Below are 23,086 nucleotides of genomic sequence, written 5' to 3'. Positions count from 1 at the left end.
AAATACAATGTGCCTATACTGAACTCACTCTGTTAACATTCCCATTTGCATTTCCATTTATTTTTATATATTCAACTTCAGTGGCACATGAATGGGAGTTTTTTTGCATTGCATTCAATAAACATTAAATCCTTTGACTAAAAAATGTCACAAACATATTAATTACCTAATCTCCTGCCCTTCCTCTTCTGTAAGCTATTGTTCCTGAATGTATTTTTTTAACTTTTTATTTCTCAAGGGTGATCTGTGACAAAAATTTCAAAATAAAGCACAAGTCTTGCTTCAAAGAAAATTTGAATGCAAAATTTACTTCAGAGTATTGAAAGATAAAACAATGCTTAAGCATATAGTAAGCTAAAGTTCACAATCTTCCACTAGAAAAAGTCTCATAGTAGTTAGAATAGTGGTAGACTTACAGGTTTTCTTAGTCTTGATTGTGAAAGCTGAGGAAAAAAGTGTGATTGTAATAACACATGAACACATCACTAGAGGCAAGGTTCCCCTCCTACTTCACAACTGAAATAGCCCAAATCTGGATTGTATCCTTATCTTGATTTTGGATTTGCTTAAACTGTTCTATTATCAAATGCTAAGAATTTTTATTGGAAGCTGAGCAAGAACTTTAAAATCAGCATGACTGAAAATTCATTGCTGCTTCCTCATTAATATGCCAGAAGGACTGTCTGACATTTCTATGGAATGTCTGTGCTCTTGGGACTGATGATTCAGAGCTGTTTGGAATTTCTACAAAAGTTCAGCCCTCCTCCCTTCTCAAATGGCTTCGTTTTACCAATGTGTCAAGCTAATAAAAACAATGGGTTTGTGTGCAATTACAAGGGGAAGGATGGAAATTTCACTGCACGGTGGCTTAGGTAACTCATTAGAAAGCAGAAGCTGCCTTTTCAAAAGCAGTGTAAAATATATCTCCCATGTTTAATTATTTTTTTTCCCTGCAGTTAGAAAAAGAACATATGCAAAAATTTTAGAGTGCATAGCAATACCCAAGCTAAAGAAGGATGCAGTTAAGATTTCTGTGAGGTCAATTTGATGAGAAGCATTCCTTGCTTGTCAAGAGTTTCATGAGAGATAAGGAAAAGACTGTTTAGGGCTAGCAACTCACAAATTCAGTGGTAATTTCCACTAGAGCCTGCTAGCCCCAGAGAAGAGGCTCAGTCTCAAGAGTAGCCAATGATTTTAACAAACAGGCAACCTCAAAGTCCAAACCCAGTGCAGCTCATTAACTGCTCCTGTAATCGTTCTGCACAGGTCAGCTGCTGTTGGAGCAAGTGGGGATATGAAATGTCACAGACATATACAAAGAGCAAAATAACCACGTAATTTTTGCATATGCTTACAAATATAGTTAGACACTTTCTATTTACTATATAAACATTTCAGCTTTCGACGGTTGTGTTTAGGAATGGCCAATCTGAGCTGGCTGAAACAGAAGAAAATCTGCTTCCTTCACAAGGACATTCACAAAGGTGGAAGGCTGGCAGTAGAGATCTTTAAAGGGTCCTTCCAACTCAATCCAGTCTATGATTCTTTGATTCATTGCATTGGCAGGAAAAACTGACAGCAAGGGGGTAAAAAGAGAAAGGCTCCACCTACACAAGAGTCTACTGTGGGGGGAGGAAAAAAAAAAAAGCTAGGCTGAATTTCAAAGCCAAAAATGATTTAAACTCAATCCAAAATAGAGACTCAGTCCATTACTACTGTTAAGAAGTTCCAGATAGAGACCACAGTTCATCAGCTTCAGACTTACGTTGTCCAAAATGCCAGGTATAAAGATGCCACTAGAACCCAGCAAGCTGACTTCCTCTCTTATCCCAGCCACTACAACTGCTAGCTCCCAACTACCCACTTTACCCGCTAGTTGGGTCAGTGGAAGACCAACTCTTACTGATAGCTACAGAAAAGTCTTCTCACAGACTTTTTAACTTGTAATTTCACACACCCTCTGCCTGTTGTCTGTACCACAGGTTTTCCAGTAAGCAAGCTGAGTTCTTGCTACCCGCTCTGCAAGACAGTTATTATTTCCTGACCACTCCAATGTTTCATGCCTAGGTATGTAGTACTGACTAAACATTTGTGCTTCTGTGGACCTAGAAAAAGATATTCACCATTCTCTAACTTTGCACAAATGAATGCTTTCCAACCTCTGTCCTCCTCAAAAGTTATTTGCAATTACAATTCAGGTAGGTCTCCTAGATGCTTAATGGCAACAATGTTTTTTTCTGCAGGAACAAAAAGGGCACCTAACAAATACACTTGTGATAGGAATCCAAGTCCTCAGTTAACAGCTGGGAAGCGGGCACAGCCTGAGAGGCAACGTTTAAGTGAGGAAACAATGCCAGGACAAAACAGATGCCCAAAATTTGACTGATTTTTACATAGCAGAAATAGCAGGACTCTGTATTCATTTTCATATCTTTATTCGGTCAACAATGGAGAGGGGGAAAGGCAGAAGACTAAACACATAAGACATGAAGATAACCTAAAATTATTTAGGAGCACAATTTGACAAGATAGCAAAACAGCATTTTTAAAAATAATATCCACAGGCATCAGTAGCAAGAAACTGGGGCATGAGGTGGGAGAAAGGTGTGCAGACTCACTAGCAAAGAACAAAAAGCCATACCTTCAACTCAAATCTATACGATTGTTCTAATGACACATGTAGAATTAAATTCAAAGTATCCAAGACATTTATCTGTCAAAATAAACTGGAAATAAAAAGTGAATAAATAACCTCCAGAACCTTTCTCCCCTAACCACATCAATAATTAAACCTTATTACAGCAACTTTTTCTTTAGAGGTGCCATCATAGACTTGTCATCAGTTGTGCTTGGGAGCACCACTTACCAGAGAGACCCACACGAGACAGTACCAAGAAGTAGTGTTCAAAATTTAGTCCTTAGATGATGCCTTTTTGGTCTCATCAGCAATCTTCAGCAAGTTGATACAGCCTGAATAGACACAGTATAATAAGCTTTTCCAAATACTCTTTAACTCCAGCAGAAGGGTTGTGTTTCCATGTTTATGACCCTGATGCCTCAGAAGGGAACTTAGCCAGGAAAGCCACTTCTAGTGGAAATATCAAAATAATTAAATAGAGGAATAAGGATTAGTTGCCACCCTGTGGAATGAGAGTACATCTGCATTCATAGAACCTTCTGTATTATACTCCAGATAGAAACGGAGGATAAGCAAAGGGCCCTTTAAAATAGGTTCTTCAAAAAAGAGAATGTTAAAAGATACCTAAGAAGAGTCTAGGTATTAAAGCAAGCACAACATGACACTTAGGTTTGGTATGTATAAGTCATTATAATGCAGCAAGCGACCAAACTTAATGACTACAAAAAATTAGTGACAGAATTCAAACAACTGCCCCTCCCAGGAAAACTTTGTTAACCCAGTCATTTAACACCACTGTGCTTCAGCACATGGGTAAAAAGGTGACAGTGTCATGACAAGGCGTTTTCCAATGTGTGTTTAATTCCAAACTACCCTCTGGTCATCAAATAGATAGAGCAGCATCAGAGACAGGAGACTGCACTAGCCGTACCAATTCAGTTTGGGTTGGCCTTTTCTCTGCTTTCCCTTTTTGAAGTCAATATCCTTCCTGCATTACAAGGGCTCCATGCCTCAGTTACCATATTCTTGTGGTAAATACAGAACGGTCACAAGAGCTAGATTTTACAAAAATTATGCTATTAAATGCTGCTTAATTGTATTTAGTTCAGTATATTCATTGCCCCAATTAAGCAAGTGAAAGCAGCAATGTTACATTTTCCATTCAGTTGCTAGATTCCCCAACAGAGCCTAGAAAAAAGGAAAAGCTTGGAAAAAAAAATCAGTGGTTTGGTTTTGGCTAAACTTACATCCACACACTTCCTATAAAATTGACATTGACTGTTGACAGGAGAGAGCCTTCAATGTTAGCTCTATACTGGCAGAGATAAATACACTAAATACAAGGCTTAGCCACAAAAGCCCATTCCTATCTCCCTCACTAAGAAGTTAATTTCTTTTAACTCTTTAAATCATTACTAAATGGTTTATAGAATGCAGTACGTGCTCTTGGGATGGGGCATGTCAGGACAATCCACAACTTGTACTTGAAATTTAGCACCTGCCCAAAAGCACTGTTAGTTTACCCAACTCTGATCATATGATGGAAAAATAGAAACATTTTGAATATATTTTATTCTTCTGGTTTTCTCCCCCTAAGACTGACACTGAACAATCCCCAGGAGTACTCTAGATTCCATTTCTCTTTCCTACAGAAACCTCCTGGTATGTCCTGGATCCTCCTTCAGCCTGCAAGTCTTCATCTATGCTGTTGCAAATAAAAGATTTTCTCAATGTTGGAAAAAAATCTCATACTGTTACATTATGTTCCTACTAGGATTTCCATGTATTTTGAGAGTGAAGGTAAAATAACTTATGTTCCTCTTGCTGCTTCCTGTATAACCTTCTGGTATATCAGCCACGCCTCTCAGTTTTGCATTGCCAGGGCACTTGCTGAGGGCACGCTCTTTCCCATCACTAATGAAGAGAACGGGCCTAACCCTGAGGTATGCTGCCAGCTGCTGGCCTCTGATTAGACTTTCTGGCACTGATCTGCCCCCCTTGGGCTTGGCCATCAAGCCAGCTTTTTTCTCCACTGCCCTGTCTGCTCATTCAGCCTGCACTTCATCAGCTTTTCTATGTAAGAATGTCAAAATCCCTTGGACCCGTATGATCTTGTATGGTTAACAAATATGAAAACTCAGGTTCTTTTTCTGAAATGCGTGCACCACTAATTAGGTCACTGAGTTAAAAACAAACAAACAAACAAACAAAATCCAAACAACCAAAAAAACAACCAAATTTGTCTGTCTGTTCTCCAGAATGCTAACTCTCTGTTCCCATGGTCACAAATTACCATAGTAACATTAGATACATCTATATTTTTAGATTAAAATTGCTTCTCTTTTCACAGAAAATAGATCCAACTGAAAGAAAATACTCACCCTTACCAGAAATTACTATTAAAATTCAGAGTATGAAGTAAAGCAACACACAGCAATTGGTTAATTGCAAAGCTGGGGCGGGGGGTGGGGAATCACAAACATGGCTATTTTCAGAGCTGCTTCCTGCAGCTAGGAAATGGTTTGAATGTACAAAAAACAAAACAAAACAAAAAAAGCTTAAATAGCCTTTTCGGTCAGAGGTTAACAGCAGTATTATTTCATATTTCTCCATCAGAGCCCTAGTTTGTTCTCCCTGTCACCCCCAAGGAGGACCTTCACTCATACCTAGGAAATACTGCTGTTCAACTGTCATAACTGAACTGTTAAGGGACATGTCTGCTCTCTCATGTTAAGTGATTCTGTGTTATGCTTCTACCCTCTGGTGGACAACAAGTAACTCACAACCCTCCTTGTGCAGTACTGCATTTAGATTAGCACCGTGCTAACAGGGACTTTGACATTAAAATGCTGAGTAAAACCCAAGCATCTCTAATTTGACATTAATTTGAGAAATAATCTAACAGAGGAGCCAGAAATAAGGAATCTATTAACTCAGTGCTTTTCCAAATAAGGCAGCAGCATGAATACAGGTTTATATTCAACACTAGATTTGATGTTCAGGAAAATTCCTCTCCATTTAATAGTCACCAAAGTTTTTTGACTTCTTTCTTTTTGGTAGCATTACTAAGCACTATTTGTGATAAAAACTTAGTTCCCTGGTATGTAAAACTTTATATGCCTGTCATCCAGACTGACTGCTCCCAAACCTGCTACAAAGACCATGACTGAATTCCCCACCTTTGTAAGTCAGTACAGCAATGTATTTCCACCGCTACCAGAAATGCTTTAGTGTTTTACATAGTATCAAACAGAGGAGCTTTTGCTCCTCTAGTGTTGACTTATTTTTGCAATATTCCCATAAATGTTACTTCTAATATTATCTTAAATCCTGACAGAATGCTCTTATCCAAAAGGTCTGCAGTAAGCACATTCCAGAATCCACTGTAAGAAAAGGGAAGTATGTCAAACTATGTTTTTTGCAATAGATGCTCACATTCCACCTGGGAATCCAGCCTTAGGCTTTGTCGTACAAGTTACACGTATTAATCTAGGTCATAGGTTTAAATAACAAAAAAAGGCTAAATTACTGCCCTAATACAGTATATTTCAAGTCTCCTCAGTCAGTAAAATGGAAGCCAGTCCTTGCTCAATAAGAGTAAACATTATTAATAAAATTAAACATTAATAAAAAAACTTTACCAATTCACAAAAGAATAGGAGCTCAGAACGAGAGCAAGAAAGTAACAGATAGCTTGCAAGGGGATTCAGGCAAAGATTTTAGGCGTATAAATAGCAATGACCTAAATTTACCCGCAAAGTTGCAGAAAAAATTCCCACCAATTTGTCACTCTTTCTTATCACTTCATATTATTTTAATTCCTGTTATCATCAGAAACAAAGCACTGGAAATTCTGACACTGAATTTTGGGATTCTACAAATAATTGTGTACATGAGCATAGCTAAGTCCAGCATTTGGTTCACCCAAAAATGTGGGCTTTGGCAGTGGATAGAGGGTAGAATTTCCTGGGCAAACATATCCTCTGAAGCTAGTGCGTATCCTTATAGAACATATCCTTCCTGCTAGTGCTTCTCCAGCATAAAACACCTACAAGTGATGAGATACTTGATATTCATTTGGTCCTCCCCGCAGATCAGTTGCCTGCTGAGGTAAAAGTCAAACTGTATTGTTCTGAAGAGATGAAAGTTTGAAGAATCTCAACTCAAGCCCAGTTCAGAAGTTGAAGGGGGCAGGGGGGAAAGGAAAGGGGGAATGAAGGGAGGCAGGAAGACAGACACTGACTCTAACAGCGAAATCAGGCTCAAAAAAAGACATCAAGCTGTCAGCTGTAGAACGTACAGTTTAAGTGTTGCTTGAGGCTCAGAAAGTTAGCAGTATTTACTGGACAACTCTACTATACACAGCTCATTTTCTACTCTAATTCTGTCTCCCTAGAAGGTTCTTGGCTGCTATGCAGCTATCGTCTCCATTTACTATTAGAACCAGCTGTTTTCACATCTTACTCTACATAACTCTTAGGATCTTTTTTTGAGGCCTCTAGGCTTTTTAACAATACCTATATGGAAGATAAGAATGAGTTATGTTTAGTGTCTTACAACAGAGTCAAATTCCAGATGAAAAGTGATCAGGAAACATTTCTCTTCAGTAACACTAAAAGCACATTCCCATGCAGCATATGCATTTCTGCACATATTATCAGCTCCTAAACATCAAACTCAGTAGATTCCAGACCAGAAATAGCACACAGGAACTGGCAGTGGGTGGCCCTGACTGAGTTGTGAGGTTGAACCAGATGACCCCCAGAGGCCCCTTCCAACTCTGACAGCTCTATGGTTCTACAAGCTCATGTAACTTTGGAATACTTTCCTGGTTTTCCACATATCTGACTTTCCAAGACAACTCACAAAGCAGCACCACAAAATGCTTCAGACAGACAGCACATTACAAATTCCTACTGGCTAAAGCAAGAAAAGCTGTAGTACAGACCAGTTACATAGAGATGTCATTCAGCATGTCCCCGGCAAGCAGTAATGTGACAATAGTGTCTCCATTAGAATACAACTTTTTTTTTCCCCTAGATTTCTCTCTAAGGGAACAATCCACACTTTCCAGCACTGTAATGGAGCTTTGGAATACAGAAAAGAAAAATGAGCTCAATTCAACAGCTGCTCTCAAGCATACAATGACACTTCACAGTTAACTTGTGAGCCTCCTTAATACAATGCTACGTGCAGATCAGAGAACCAGCAGACTTCTCCACAGATATCTTACTTTTCTCCTAAGGCACTAAATTTCCTGCTGGTTGAGATGGCACAGAATAAATAACCATTTCTGGAAAATTGTGGTTCCCTAGAAATCTTGCTTTCCAATGAAGTATATTGTGAGGGAGTCGTACTCCCAAGAGGGATGTATAAAAGAAAGCCCAGCATTGCAAAAACACAATGAATGGAAATCAATTCACTACAATGAGGGAAGATGAAACTTCCTCCAGAACAAGCTTCGCAATTTTAACACCAGCACCCCTCTCTATATATATGCTCTAACTACCAAGCAAATTATTCTAGTCTAAAAGAAATCAGTCCCAGAAATGTAAAGCTGGAGAATCACAAACTCAATTTTAAAAAAGTAAGTAATAAAGATGTTTACCTAAAGTGTAAAGGTTTAAAACCTGACAATTGTCTCCCCTATATTTTCATATTTCTTACCTACCATGGAGGATTACTGCTAAACAAGAAAATGTTTTTCCCTTTTATGCAACAGATCTTTAAGTTTCTCAGACAGAAAACCACGCTTCACTATTTTCTTTTCTACCAGCAGAACCCTGATTCATACTGCTACAAAGCATGAAAGTAAAACATTTCTTTTCAAAAGGCAGTCATGGTTTCAACTTTGTATCTCATGGTACAGGTATTTTAGGATAACTTTTAGGCACACTAAGTTTGACACACTCATGCCACCCTCTTCAGCCCCCACCATCAAGTATCATTTTCTCTTACTGCACTTTGCTCTGTGGTCAGGCCTATTAGGAAAAGGATCTAAACATTTACCAAATACAACAGGTTCTGCTGCCAGGTGAAGATTTAACCGTTCGCTTAATTGCACAATGAAGCCCACAGATGATACTGAAGAGAAACTACATTCCAGCATTTCCTGCTGAAAACACCGAACAGCAGCTGATAAAAGCATTTCATCAAAACAGCACATTCAGCGTTCTCATTAACAAGAGAATTTCTATGCAAGACAGTGCCATCCAATGCAGAACTATATCTAGAAAGTCACTAAAAGGTCACGTGGGTGGTGGTAGACCTGCAGTGGCTTTGATCAAGCAAAGCACAATCTAGCAGTCACATTTGTACCAGAAGAAGAAAACGGTATCCCATGCTAAGACATTAATCTTGCTCTGGGTAAATTCTGCTGCTTGACATCATCAGCTTCACATCACACGCTAGATAGTCCCTGACTCTACTGTAGACTCATTCTTGCAACCAAAAACCAATTCCCCCGTATAAACAAAAGTCAGAGTAAAACTGACCCATATTTACCCACAAGCAAATGACATCAAGCATCAATGCTAAGTAAAAGTTACTTAGCACAGGACCTAGCTCAGGAAGACAAAGATATTCCAAATACCACAAATGAATCTTCAGAAATTCTTCCTGTGCTTCAAAGCAGAAAAGCCACAACAAATAAACGGATTCTAGAGAAGATTCTGAGAAGTCACTCTGTGGAAACCTAGTAATCGTAGACATCACAGTGCATGCACAAGGAAAGGGCAAGAAGATGAGCACAAGGGGAGACTTGGCTTCCAAATCAAGTCCCTCACAATGATTCACATGAATAATTTGCTATCCAAAATTTTAATTTTAAAAAAATCAAGAAACACGGCCATAGACATACTTGGCATATAGAGAATGATGGTTCTCTCTTGCTCAGCACAGTCAAGTCTAGCACAGCAATTCCTCACACCTAGATCTTCCACATAACCATAAAAGATTTTTATCTGTTGTCCGGAGAGAGGAATTTCCTTTGGAAACAGAAAGTATTCCTGCTTGAGGACATGCATTTGGATGTGCTAGTAAGACATGAATATGAAATTTGCTAATAAACTAAAAAAGAACAAAATAATTGGGTTTTTTTTGTGAAACTCAGAACCAAATCAAGGATTTTCTACTAGCTGGATAAGGCCTCGTGGATAATTTAGGAGAAATATTTCTGACGAGATGCAAATTTCTAACATGCACTGTAAAGATTTAAATTTTTAAAAGTGACAAAAAATAGTAAACCAAACTTAATTGGCTTCCTGAAATAACTGGTCCATTCAACAGCAAAGAATTTGCCACCAAGACAATGGGAAACAGGAAAAAAAAAATCAGTCTTAATCTTCAACTTTATAAACTTTTGAAAGGCTATTCTCTAGGACAGAAATACTCGTGGAGCATTAGTTGCAGAATTTTTCAACAGCAAAATACTGTGCTCTGTGAAGAATGCACTGTAGTTTCAGAAACGCGATAGCAAAAGTATGGGACACAAGCACACGTAAGTATGGGACAAACACCAACCTGCATGTAGGAGTGATGCTCCTTTGATAACTAATTTCAGTGAAAATTAAGACCATTGAGTATTCATTCAGACACTCACATCTATAATGGTGCACTTTCATTATAGATCTTGATAACAAGAACCATACTCATAAATCTCATACATTTTCATTGACTCAGCTGGCACATGTACAGGGGATGTCCCCATAACAACATTCAAGAGATTACCCTGGCTTGGCATGACGCAAATTTTCTCTGCAGCATTGTGATTTCACTCCCACAATACATATTCTACATTCCTTGTAGTTTTCTGTCCCAAGTGTTAAGTATTGCTTGAGTCTCAGGACACTGATAAGCACAACACATGTCAGACAGAAAATCTGTGCAAGGCCTGCAGCAGGATAAAGCAAGAGGACTGATTAATCACAGTACTGTGCCCTAGTCCCTGCTTTTTATCCCCCATGAATGTAATCCTGAAGTTGGCGAACTTAACTGTTAATACATCAACTGTTTCAGTTATCGTGTCCTGAGGATTGACTCTGCTAAAGTTGAGAGGTGAGGGCTTCTGAAATTCTCCAGTATGCCCGCAGACTATTTTGAGACAGATTTTCCCCAGTCATCTGCTAGAATAAAGGAATTTATGTGATGTAACAAGCAACACAATGACATGAGTTCAATCGCTAAATGGCAAAGTGAGTATGACTTGCCACGGAACTGCATGGGACTTGCCTCATTCTGATGCTGTCATATGAGTCAAAGTGAGCATTAGAACCTGAAATAAAAATCAATCAGCTTCAAAAAGAGCCAAAACCTTAGAGATGCCAAACTTTCCTTCCCAACAGTAACTCTCACATACTCCATCATATAATGTGCATGTAATAGCACATTTCCTTTATTAGTTTTTCCAATTGTCTCCCTTCACCTTCCAGAGAAAGTAAAATAAAAACCAATCTCTTCATCTTCCAGTATGAGTAATGGGAATCTAGCATATACCTCCCATGAGACAGTCCTTTAAGTTCAAAAGCACTCAGCATACATCACTTCAGTCACTTTCTCAAAGGCTATGGTCATATCAGGTATGGTCCATTCTTAAGGAATACAACTCATGGTGGGCACTTCTTAACAACACACAGCTGCAGGAGAATACCCAGAGCAAGGTAAGACATTTTAGAGAGCCACCCACCCAGTGGAATTCCAGTGTCTAGTATTTTTCCAGCTTCTGTGCAATGGATGTCTCTAACCCTAGTCAATTTTTCCAGCAAAGATTCTCAACTAGAGTTATAGAGTGGGAATTCCAAAGCAACTGGCTATGTACAGACATATCAGCATTCCCTCCAACAGAGAGATGAAAAGGAGAAAATTCCTGAGGATTTGTATCCTCTACTCTGCTTTCTGAATCCCAGCCTCCCCCTTGCCTTGGAATGAGCTCTGTAAAGCAGTATCTGTTATGTACAAGAATCTCAGCTCCCTTCCTTTGGAGAGTTTCCCCATAAAAGCGAAAGGCAAATCCCAGGACAGAGACAGATGCTGGGGAGGAGGAGGTCGTCTTAGGATGACTCGCCAGAAGCAAGAGAGGTGGCAGTTTTCTTCTTAGGGCGGGCTTTTACACTTCTCACTGGAAGCTGAGGAGAAAGAAAAGAGGCATCTTAGGCTGGTTTATTTTAACATCTAAACGTCTAACAGAAAGACGCAAGAATGCAGAGTGAAAATAGGACAAAACAGCTATGACATGACCCTATTCATGTCATCTGTTGTCTCAAAAGGTTATTTAACCACTCCTTCTTTTTTCATTAAACAAATCAATCAACAAATCCATCAAATAGCAATCAGGAGAAGACATTCTATAACAGGATACGTACAGTAGTAAAATCAAAGTCGGTTGTCCAAACAAAAGGTTAAACACATATTTCTAACTGGTAACATTCACATAACATTTCACTGCTCTAACTTTTCTGCTTCTTAACTTCCAGTTAATCGCCAGTGCAGTTCTCTGAAAGCTGTAGAAACATCCTGAACTAATTTGCACACTTTACTTCTGTATCTTTCATGCTAGACATTAGCAAGAAGAGCACATTTACTCATCTATGATGCATTCAGCCCTGGCTGGCAATCTCAGAGATTGCAGTCAAAGAACACCTACAAGTCCTACATCTGACCCAAAGATCCAACAGTCTGAGCATAAAAACCAAAACGTCTGCAAAGGGCTTCATCGGTATTTCTGTATTCACAATAAACGGCATAGAAGACTACTTTCTGAATTTTTACAGTTTCACTTTGGAAAGTTCTCACTAGGAAACTTTCACTCAAATTTTGAGCCTCTTGTTTCCCTGCTCCTGTCTAATACAGTAGACAAGAAAGAAGAGGGGTCAACTCAGAAAGAAGCCATAGAAAGATCTGAGTTAAATTAAAACACATCTTTGGACATAGATGTCCATCCTTGGAGAAAATCAAAAGCCACCTGGACCTGGTCCAGTGAACTGGCTCTACAAGAGCAGTGGATTTGAATCAGATGAATTCAGAGATCCCCTCCAACCTCAACTATTCTGTGATTCTATTACACGGAGTACTTAAGCACATGCCAAGTCTTCCCATACACTGTAAAATCAGATTAACAATACAACCTAAAATCATGCTCTAAGCAACTACTTTCCTTCAAACTATTTAATATTTAGCCTGAATAGCTCAACAGTGTGAGTCAGTTATATAGCATTCTTTATCTTAGGTAAAAATAATAATATTAGAAGTCCAAGTTGAATCAAGAAAATAGGACCCCAACTCCCTTCAAAAAGGGAGAAGCATTTTATCATGTACAAATCAAGCCATAAGAAACACTCAAGTAAGAGTCAAGACCTGGGAAGCAGCATCCCAGAACATTTTCTACAAAACACATCTGAAAACAAGACTGCTAAGCTTAAACGATTCTTGGACACAAGCACATTTACTTTTGTGTATGGTTTATTTTAATAATAAGAAATCAGGTATCTCATATCTCATCTGAATGGCCATAAATACCTTGGATCATCACATAAACATAGGAAGACAACTGAAAAATCACGAGTTACTCAAATTTCAAGAAAAAACTCCAGGAATGGGGAAGGTGGGGAGTGGGGTAATTCTCCATACCTAATGTGTAAAAGTCAAGGCAGGCCTAAGAGGGTACACAATTGCTGCATTTAGATGAAGAGAAAGTGGCTGTCCCAGGGATAAATGTGTCTGTTACATATTCAGACTGTAGCAGACAGCAGAGAGGACATTATCAATGAAACACATTAAAAATATCTAATGCTCTGCCCTTCAACACAAAACCCAAATGAAAGAAAAGCTGGGTTCTGGCTCATGACAGAGGCTTACAGGCACGATAAAAATGCAAAAGCTAGAGACAAGTATAGCAAGTAGACGGCAAGTCCTCTGATGTAGGACTCAACTAGCAAAGACAGTCCAACAAAATTTATATGTACAGCTTCTAAATGCTGAGACTATAAAGCTAGAACCTTCCAACCAAGCTCACAAATCAATGTCAGTGCTGCAAATTATCTATACACCAACTCACCTCAGCTTTCATCACCTTTTTAGGAGTTTTGAGACTCTGGGAACGTTTAGGAAGTTTGTCTCCTGCATCTTCATCTGATGGATCTGTTCTAGTATCTGGCGGGGTTCCATTAGACCGATGTGCCACACTGCTCTCCTCTCCTGAGGAGTAACAGGAAGCTAAGGAACAAGAGAAAAACTTTTAACAAATGTAAAAAGTTTTAACAAACTTTTAAAAAAATCTCATGAGGCTTAAAATGTCCCATCCTCAAGGAATGCATGACAGAGGGATGTCAACCATCCTGAATAATGTACTGGATAAGTACAGGAATACATATTAAATGAGAAGGCTCTAGGGAAGACAGCTCAACTTCAACAATCTTGTACTCCTTTCTGAGACCCAAGGCTCAGGGATGCCCTCCTGGCTCACCATCTGAGGTCTCCTACAATGGGCCCAGCAGGTGCTCTTTACCTGAATCTTCAATAGTTTCCAGAAGACTCGCACCAGAGGGGCGCAGCTGTGGATCATGGCTTCGCATATGCACAGTATCTTCATCTCGGATCAGAGTGAGATCCTGCATGCTGAAACTTCGAAGCTTCTCAGACAAAACTCCCTGGCCCTAAGAGGACATAAAATTAGGGTGAAAGACACCTCACCAAGTTCATCTCACATGGGCTCATTCTTTCAGAAGAGGAGCAAAGATGCCCTATTCCCCATTAGAGTACTCTGAAAAAAAAAAAAAAAAACCAAAGAAAAGGGAAAATGTATGCTCCCAAGAACAATAACTAAGAGGTTAAAGCAAAATCCACTCCACTCCCCCTCTACTTTTTCTAAGTCAAAGGATGGGATTAACTGCAGAGCAAACTGGAAGGAAGGAAAAGTAGGTTAGTGCCAAACAAGTACTAGTATCTCTAAAAGACCCACAGCACCTAACTGCTGGTACACAAAGATAAACTGCTGGAGAATTCCTCAATTTACCAAAGGCATTGCATTACCTTTGCAGCTGCAGTAACTGCTGCATTGGCAGCAAGGTTTAACCCTCTCTTTCCAACTCGCATCATGGTTTCGTAGCTCTTGTCACAAGCCTGAGTAATGTATTCATCAATTTCCTAGGAATGCAACATGGAACATGGCATTTAGCGCCTCGTTACAAACACGATCAAAGTTTCCCCCATCATCACCCTTAAAAACACAAAGCTCATCTGGACACTCTTTTTTTCAGGCTACTAGCATCATGTATCATTGATCATATAACTCGAGTTTCTCTACTAATTACAGAAAGCTTGTAAATGCAACTTGAATTTACAGCATGCCATTTCCGTATTATAACTGCTGAAACAAAGCAGTTGCTTACACCAACAATGTGGAAAAACAGACTGGCTACAGAACATGCCACTCCTATCGTGATTCAAAAGGCTGAACTACTGATGGTGACTGTAAGGGCTCATGACACTGGGTTAGCCAAACAAGCTTTCTAAGCATTAGGCAAACTACTGGCTACGCTGCAATCTTCAGTAAGCTGCAGTATGACATCATTGTCAGACACAGAATCATTCTACATTCACTAAGGTCAGCACAAGCAAGATTCACTGATTTCAGTTTTTATTCTGGCATAACTGATTTAGCAATCAGTCAGTTCCCAGTCAGGTCAGTATCTTCCAACAACAAGCAAGTACCTTCTCCTTATTGGAGAGCGTTGGGTGCACAAACTTCCTGTAGAGGACACTGGAGCCCTTGGTGTAAGGGGAGAGCAGCCAAATCACAAATGCGATTTTCAGCTCGAAATAAAAGGGAAACCTGAGAGAAAGAGGAATGAAAAAAAAAGAAGAAGAGAGAGAAAGATGGAGAACTGGAATCAAGATCAACACAGAGACAGATGGAGATAACTAGTAAAGAGCAGCACAGGCAGAAAGAGTGCAGGCAAGGTAAAGACTCAGAAACAAGAGAATCAATTATTCAGGTCAGAAAAGTAGAACCCTTTTTAGAATCCTAGGACATACCTTCTTTGAGTATCATTTACTTCATCCATAGCCATGAAAACTCCATAAACAGGGCATCTCTCAGCCCTGCAAACACACCAAATTACAATCTGATAGCTACTCTCATCATTCTGAAGTTTCTTCAGAGAGCATCTAGTGGATGTTAATATTACATTAGTTTCCCTTCTCAATTTCCAAAATTTTCAACCATGTATCTTAATAGTGTCACATTCCTGCTAAAGCTGATGGCTGTTTCTGAAACTTCTAACTCCTCAGATAAGACACAAAAGCAGGGCCAGTGTAAATGAAAAAGAGCAGGCAGGCAGAACCTAAGCCTGTCATCTCTAACCCTTACCCAACAAAGTCTGGGAAGGTACAACAGCAGACATTGAAGCAAGTGAATGCAAATTCTCTAGTGACTCAATTAATAGGAAGAAACTTCTGTTTTCAGAAGTCCTTTATATGAATAAGCTAAAGTTCTTGTACTTTTTTGACCTTTGTCTGCTTTTCAGATCTTATGCAGGTAGAAACAAAGCTGCTGAGCACTTCTACAGGGCACGTGTAGTAAGTAATTCACCATTCTTTAGAAGATGAAACTCTTGACTAACATTGTTTCAGAGATGTATGCAAAGCTCAAACACTAAAGAAGCAACTGAAGACATCCTGTTTCAAAGGTTCAGTTGAAGCCCTGTAACAATGAATTTTCAGTTTTGGAGGCCTCCATATTGCCGAGCATGACACAGAGCACTGAAGGATTAAGAATCTGCTTCCTTCTATTCAGTCTGTCCCACCCTCCCTAGTGGAAACAAAGTTCATCAAGCAAACCACTCACAGCACAGACATGCATGTGATCTGCTCTTCCACATAAAAGGCTGTCAAAGCAAAATAGGTCCCTTCCTTCTACCATTTCTTTAAGGTGTCTTTTAGACTATAATTTTTTAAACTGTATCAGTTCACATTAACAGCTTCTCAAAAATATTTAATGTTATGAATGGATGAAGATCCTTTTACAGATACTCTGCATTTACCCTAACTTTACTAGCAAAGGAGTTGAAACAGCTAAGATGGCAGATACTACCCACAGTATCTAGAAATCTGCTGATGCTTCACAGGGATCGAAAACTTCTAAAGGAGACACAGTTTATTCTTAGAATCCTAACACTTCTCCTCTCTGCTTAAAAAAAGGGCAAAAATCCAAAAGAAAGACACAGTAATAACAAAAAAACCAAAACTCAACATGCCACCAAGGAACTCACCAAGAAAGAACAATGTCTGTGAGTGTTTCTGCAGTGGTGAAAAAGGCAAACACAATCCAGTACATCATCCACTTCACCTGCAAAAGAGCAGCCACTCAATGGACATACATGAGAACCCATTAAAAAAAGTGAAACGTCTCCTCAGTATAAATGACTTATCTCCACACAGATGGATTCAAAAAGAAGGCATATTTAATCTGTAATGGAGAGGGACACATACTAAATGGTACATTTTAGTCTGAGAAAAGGTGTAGGATTTTACTGTGCTCTAAATAGATAAACACATACAGATACATTGATGAATGCATGCCCTGGAGCAACATTATGGTGCAACAGTGTTAAGGTCCCAAATGGACTAGCCAAAAGGATTTATCAGTTTACTTTAAGAAGTTATACCCTTCCACATATCATGTGGAATACTGTAAAAAAAAAAAATATATATACAAGCACATATGTAAAAGTTTCAACTGCAGCCCTGTATTTTCCTGATGTAAAGCTTTTCCTTAGGCAAAAAGAAAAAACAACAAACCAAGAAACATATTTTGCTCTAACTCACTAATAAAAATTCTTTGCCTCAATTATTACTCCCCGAATTTAATCAAGCAATTAATTTTTCTTTTTAAATAAAGGCCCACTGAGAGAAGTAAAAAGCAAAGAACATGCCACATCAACCTAATCTTCTTGTTTAAGGTTTAGAGTATATGTATGTACTATTATGGCACATTTGGAAGTCTATAATCTATCTCACTCCCTTATCTGGGGTAGTATTTCTTTCAAAGCACAAAATAATTCTCCCCTAAACAAACACAGATGCACACTCTACTGTTTTGGTAACTGGTTTCTCAGCTACAAGCCAACTACTCCTCAAGAGCGTCAGCTGAATTTTAAGGGAAATTGCTTGTTTTCTATCCTGTTGAGAATTAAAAAGGAGCATAAGTAGCAGAAAAATGAAGAGGACCCCTTAATTAAAAGCAATTTAACACTCTTAGTGTCATCAAGAATGGGAAAAAAGAACTCATCTGAATCAGGGAAATGTCACATATTAAATCCACATATTAAAATCACATGAACAAATATGTCTGTACAATAACAACATGCTGAGAGTCCTTGTTACAGCAAATACTATAAAAACAGGTATTTCCCCAAAATTGCATGTGGTGGAAAATCTGTTGATTTGTTCTTGAAAGACCCTTCACAAGTTTCTCAAAAAAGAAAATTAATCTGCCTCCAGCTGCTCTAACACAGCAAATGCTTTAGAAGATAGAGGTTAGTAATCCAGATTAGTTCCACTTTATCGTAAACTTTCCTTTTCAGAACAGAAAATAGCAAAGCTTTCATTGTATGGCTCTCTCCTGCCTTTTTTTTTTTTTTTTCCTTGTATCATCAGTTCGGACAAGACCAGGTGTGATTCAGCTGATCTAAAGCAACTTTTTCTAACAAATGATTAAGTCCTTGGTGCAGCAACATGAATTGGCTCTTCTATGAAGAACAGTGGGAATAATGATAAATCTAAGTTTGCAAAAAGGGATCTAAAAAGTTGAGAGATTTCAGAAAACCTATACACCAGTAAATCTTTACTTCAGCATTAGGCAAAATGAAGGCAATAACAGTAATAATAGCAACTAACGAATACCTACATATATGTAATAAAATTAAGATTATGGATTATTTTCAGAAAAAAAAAAATCACAATTGTAGCAAAACTCTTAGGCTTTTATAAGCCTGTGCTAGTTATAGTGTTTTCCTTACTGGGCAAGGGTATATGAAGTTTCTAAATAGTTTCTAACAGGTCTATACAAACACTTAAAGAAACAAAATCGTCAAGGGTAAAAATGAAGGGACTATTGAGGATTAACAGCTGGTTAAAAAAACAGGAAACAAAGGATAAAAGTAAATGGCCACTTTTCACAATGAGGAAAGTTACCAGTGGAATCCCACAGGAATCAGTGTTGAGATCTGTGCTGCTCATCTTCATGAAACATCTGGAAAAGGTTGTGAATAGTAAGATGACAAACTGTGCAGAAGATACTTTTCTATCCAAGAGATTAGGTAGGAGTTGAGTAAAGAATTCAAAAAAGAATCCTGACTGATCTTTGGCTGACATTTTGTCTCTAAATGGGATTAAATACAAAGTAATGAACTTACAGTGTTGGCTTTTTCTTAGTGAAAATGATTGTATTTACATATATTAGCAGATGCCACTCCAAAGGGGTTACTGTAGGCAGCCTGAGTGTAAGCTTCGTGCTCATTTTTTGCTCTGTTAACAGAATTCTCAGGAGTATGAACTGAGAACAGAAGACATTGTTTTATTACTTTATGTAATAAACTTCATGTTCATATCTTTGATACTGGACACAGGTCTCTTGCCTCTGTCTCCTGTCACCCTTCACCCTCTGCTCTAAAGCCAAAAATAAAAAGAAGTATAGCTCCTTAACAAACTGGAAGGATCCAACTTCTAGTTCTAGAAGTCCCTGCAGATGACCAGAAACTAAAAGAGCAGAAAGCAGATGGGAAGAAGCCCTATTTTTTTTTTTTTTCTCTCATGACATATTAGAAACACCTTCCAAAACTGAGGGTTAAATGAGGCCGCTTTTTTTTTTTTTTTAATCCACTAAAAGGAGTCAGGTCTTTGCTACTTAGCCTGATGATCACCAGCTCCAGGTAATAGCACATACATAGTCCCCCCAACTTGCACAAAGCATTTAAACGAATTTAGCAAATGCAAAAGCATAGTTGGAATGTAGACTTGACCAACGCTGACGACGACATGTAAAAAGAAAGAAATTGCTTTTAGGACAACCTGAGCTTCTAGAAGCAGTTTGTCACAACTGCTCAAGGATTTATCCTGAACTTTTATCATGGTGGTAGAGAAGAGTAAATTTGCACCGTACTCTGATGTCAGTGATGGACTGTTTGTAGTAGCTTGGTCTGCGTCAACTCAAGCTTCAATACACCACTTCAGCACAGATACACCTGTAAGACCTTTCTCCACCACCAAACCCTAACCAAAGTTGGTTCTTAAGCACTATGAGCAAGCAGCAGTACATAAACCAGCTGGATTTGAAAATGGGCAGTACAGCATTCAAGTTTTCTGCTGACTTTTCTCATGAAGAACTGTTTGAGTAGATATTCCCGCTTTTGCTATGCTTTCCCCCCATCTTTCCACTTGTGTTGAGAAGGAAGAAGCGCTTCAAACATAAGCGAATTAGACAGATGGCAAGTCCAACACCTAACTGCTTATTTCTGATGCAGTCCTCTCAAGGAGAAATAATTAATATGTAAGTTTTAGCAGTTCAAATACATTTTCTTGAACCACTCCAGCATTTTCACTGAAACTAAAAACAAGACTATATTTTCTATTGTAACAATCCAGACTATCTACTTCAGGCAATCTATACCATTGAATCACTAAACAAAACCCAAAAATTAATGCCATACTTTTCCACATCATAGATCTTGTCTCAACTGATCCACTTGGAACATCCCTTCTGTAAGAAGGTGACACACCACATCACAAAAAACCCCATTTAGTATTTTAAATACGGTAATTGTAACAACGGTGTACACACAGAGAGGGAAACGGTTCCAGAAGGGAAAGAAAATGAAGTTTTGACCAACATAAAACACTGATCGCAAGCAAAGTAGATAGGAAGCCACAAACCAAGCAGGATTATTCAGCCCTTTGGAAGAAAACAAAACTATTACTGAAAAAGCAGTAAAGGACACAAAGTAAGGAAAAGTTACACGAGAGAACTTGTCTTGGACTTGCACATGCCTCCAGACAGCACTGTTTCCCCCGTTTTCCCTTGCTAACTCAGCATGTTCTGAGAAAAACCAGCCCCACGTTTACGGTTTGAAACCTCCCATTTCATTAAGACCCATCCTCGGCAGCTTTTCCAGAGACGCCTGGAGCTGCTGCCCGGCCTGGCCTGGCGGACCGAGCCGGGGAGCCGAGTCCCGGGGACAGGCCGCCAAGGACGGGGCGGGCGCTGCGCCGGCACGGCGAGCCCGTACTCACATATTCCTTCACGTTTTTCGTCTTCACGGCCTTGTAGGAGGAGTACGCGGGGTAGAGGGTGCCGAAGATCAGCCTACGAGAAGAACAGACCCCTCAGCGCCTGGCGCGGCCCGCAACGCCCCCGGCAGCGGCGGCGGGCACTGCACTGCCCCGGGATGCCGGTGCGGTGCCGGTGCGGTGCCGGGGCGGGGCCGGGGCGATGCCGGGCGGGGCACGGCCGCCCTCACCGCGGCACTGCCCGTGGGCCGCAGCCGCCCGCGGGGACCCGCCCGCCTGGGCCGCGGCCGCCCGCCCCACAGCCCACAGCCCACAGCCCACAGCCCCCATTCCCGGGGTCCCTGCGGGGTCCCTCAGGGCAGCGCGGCGCCACCGCCAGAGCCCCGCTCGGGGCCGCGGCCCTCAGGGATCCCCGGGGATGGACCCCCGGGGACGGGCCCGCTCCTCGCCCCGGCCGCGAGCACTCACACCACGAGGCGGGAGATGATCCAGGAGACCATGGCGGCGCCGGGCGCGGCTCGGGCTGAGCGGCGGCGGGAGGGGCTCCTGAGGGGCAGGTTCCTGCAGCAAGCGCGGCCCCGCCCCGCCCGCTGCCATGGGAGGAGCCGAGGCGGCGAGGGCGAGGCCGCGGAGCCCCGGGACAGCCCCGCTGCGGACCCCGGGCACCGGCACCCCGGGACAGCCCCGCTGCGGAACCCCGGGCACCGGCACCCCGGGACAGCCCCGCTGCGGAACCCCGGGACAGCCCCGCTGAGACGGGCCCGAGGCGCGGCGGGGCCCGGGAACGGAGCCCACGGCGGAACGGCAGCGGCGGGGTACACGGGGTACACGAGAGCCGCCGCTGACACCACGGCAGAGCAGCAACATGCGCAAAGTGAGGAAAATTACAGGAGAGCACTGAACTGAGATCACGGGCTCGGGAAGACAGAGTCACAGAGAGCACAGAAGGAGCCATCTTCCCTCCGGGAGATCAAGACAACAGCTATCACATGCTGCAGACAGGGTGGTTCAGTGTAAAAGCGGCTCAGAGATCCACGGCTCTGAGCCTCACCCAAAACCGGATGCAAAACAAAACTCATCTGAGCGATACTGCCGTTTGTTTGCGTTATCAAGCCAGAAGAAAAAAGGCTGTTAGTTGTAGTTTCCAGGTAATTTCAGTGTTGCCACATACTCTTCCTCGAAAGCTGAGAGGTCAAGGATTACTCTGTTAATGCCACAAACAAGGCTGAACAGTCGATGTGTGTGTGGGAAATGTGTATGCTGAACCATACTGGAGCACGGAAACTGCTGGGTTGTAACAGCTCACCGAGGAACGCTGTTAAAAGGATCTTCCTCCTCAGCCAACGCCAGAGTTCATTCTGGGTCCCTGGGAGTCTGTGTATTACAGCCAAGGACTGATTAGGCCCCGATACAAATCTCTCAATCACACTGAGATAACCATTACATAAACTCTTTTTTCATGGGAAAAAGAAATCACTAGAAGTCTACTATGGTTCTTCAGCTAACAAAAAAACACAAAAAACCAAAAAACAAAACAAAAACAAAAAAAAAAACCAAAGAAACAAACAAAAAAAACCACAACCAAACACAAACAAACAAAATCCAACCAAAAAAACCACCCCAAAACCGTAACCAAACCAACAACAACAAACAAACAAAAAAACCCACACCAAAACCCACCAAAACAAAACAAAACAACCAACCACAATCCCCCCACCCACCCCCGAACAAAACAAAACAAAACAAACCACGAAGGAAGGCACTATGGCAAAGTCTCATTAGTTGCTAATAGTTGCTAAAGAGCCTTTATGAAAATGAACGAGACCAAGAAAAGAGTCAGAATAAAAACAAAGAGCTATTTGGGAAGAATTTTCTCATGAATGCATGAAATTCAGTATAATGAGCAGTGATGACAAATACAAAACATTGACAACTTCCCATTACATGCAAGAGATGAAAATGCTAATGTCTCTACAGACAGTGACAAAGAACATTTTGTCACAGTCTGCTTTTGGATATGAATGGCCACAAAATGACTGCACAATTTACACCACTGATGGCATAACTGACCTACTAATAGGATAAAAGGAATCTGCTTTCACACGCCCAAATAACACGAACACACAAAACAAAATAATTACATTTTAAACTGCATCACTTCCCTATCGG

At 40.5% G+C, this 23,086-nt stretch overlaps 1 protein-coding gene across 3 annotated transcripts; it reads right to left on the bottom strand.

The window, feature by feature from the left end:
- Window positions 1–2,437: 2,437 nt before the first annotated feature.
- Window positions 2,438–21,468, bottom strand: REEP2 (receptor accessory protein 2). Of its 3 annotated transcripts, XM_083871842.1 has the most exons (9): window positions 21,386–21,468; window positions 20,921–20,993; window positions 16,903–16,979; window positions 15,668–15,733; window positions 15,344–15,464; window positions 14,663–14,776; window positions 14,139–14,286; window positions 13,689–13,846; window positions 2,438–11,760 (listed from the first exon to the last, which is right to left on the bottom strand). In XM_083871842.1, the coding sequence occupies exons 1-9, from the start codon at window positions 21,415–21,417 to the stop codon at window positions 11,686–11,688; spliced, it is 864 nt and encodes a 287-aa protein (XP_083727968.1). In that variant the 5' UTR covers window positions 21,418–21,468; the 3' UTR covers window positions 2,438–11,685. The 3 variants fall into 3 exon arrangements, with proteins under 3 accessions (XP_083727968.1, XP_083727969.1, XP_083727970.1); XM_083871843.1 differs by lacking the exon at window positions 15,668–15,733; XM_083871844.1 differs by lacking the exons at window positions 20,921–20,993; window positions 21,386–21,468 and adding an exon at window positions 19,048–19,152.
- Between the last annotated feature and the right edge of the window lie 1,618 nt (window positions 21,469–23,086).

This window comes from Zosterops lateralis (genome assembly GCF_965231275.1).
Source record: "Zosterops lateralis genome assembly, chromosome: 14".
In the NCBI taxonomy this organism is placed as follows: domain Eukaryota; kingdom Metazoa; phylum Chordata; class Aves; order Passeriformes; family Zosteropidae; genus Zosterops; species Zosterops lateralis.
Note: the sequence above shows the minus strand (reverse complement) of the source record. Positions and strands in the feature narration are given on the sequence as shown.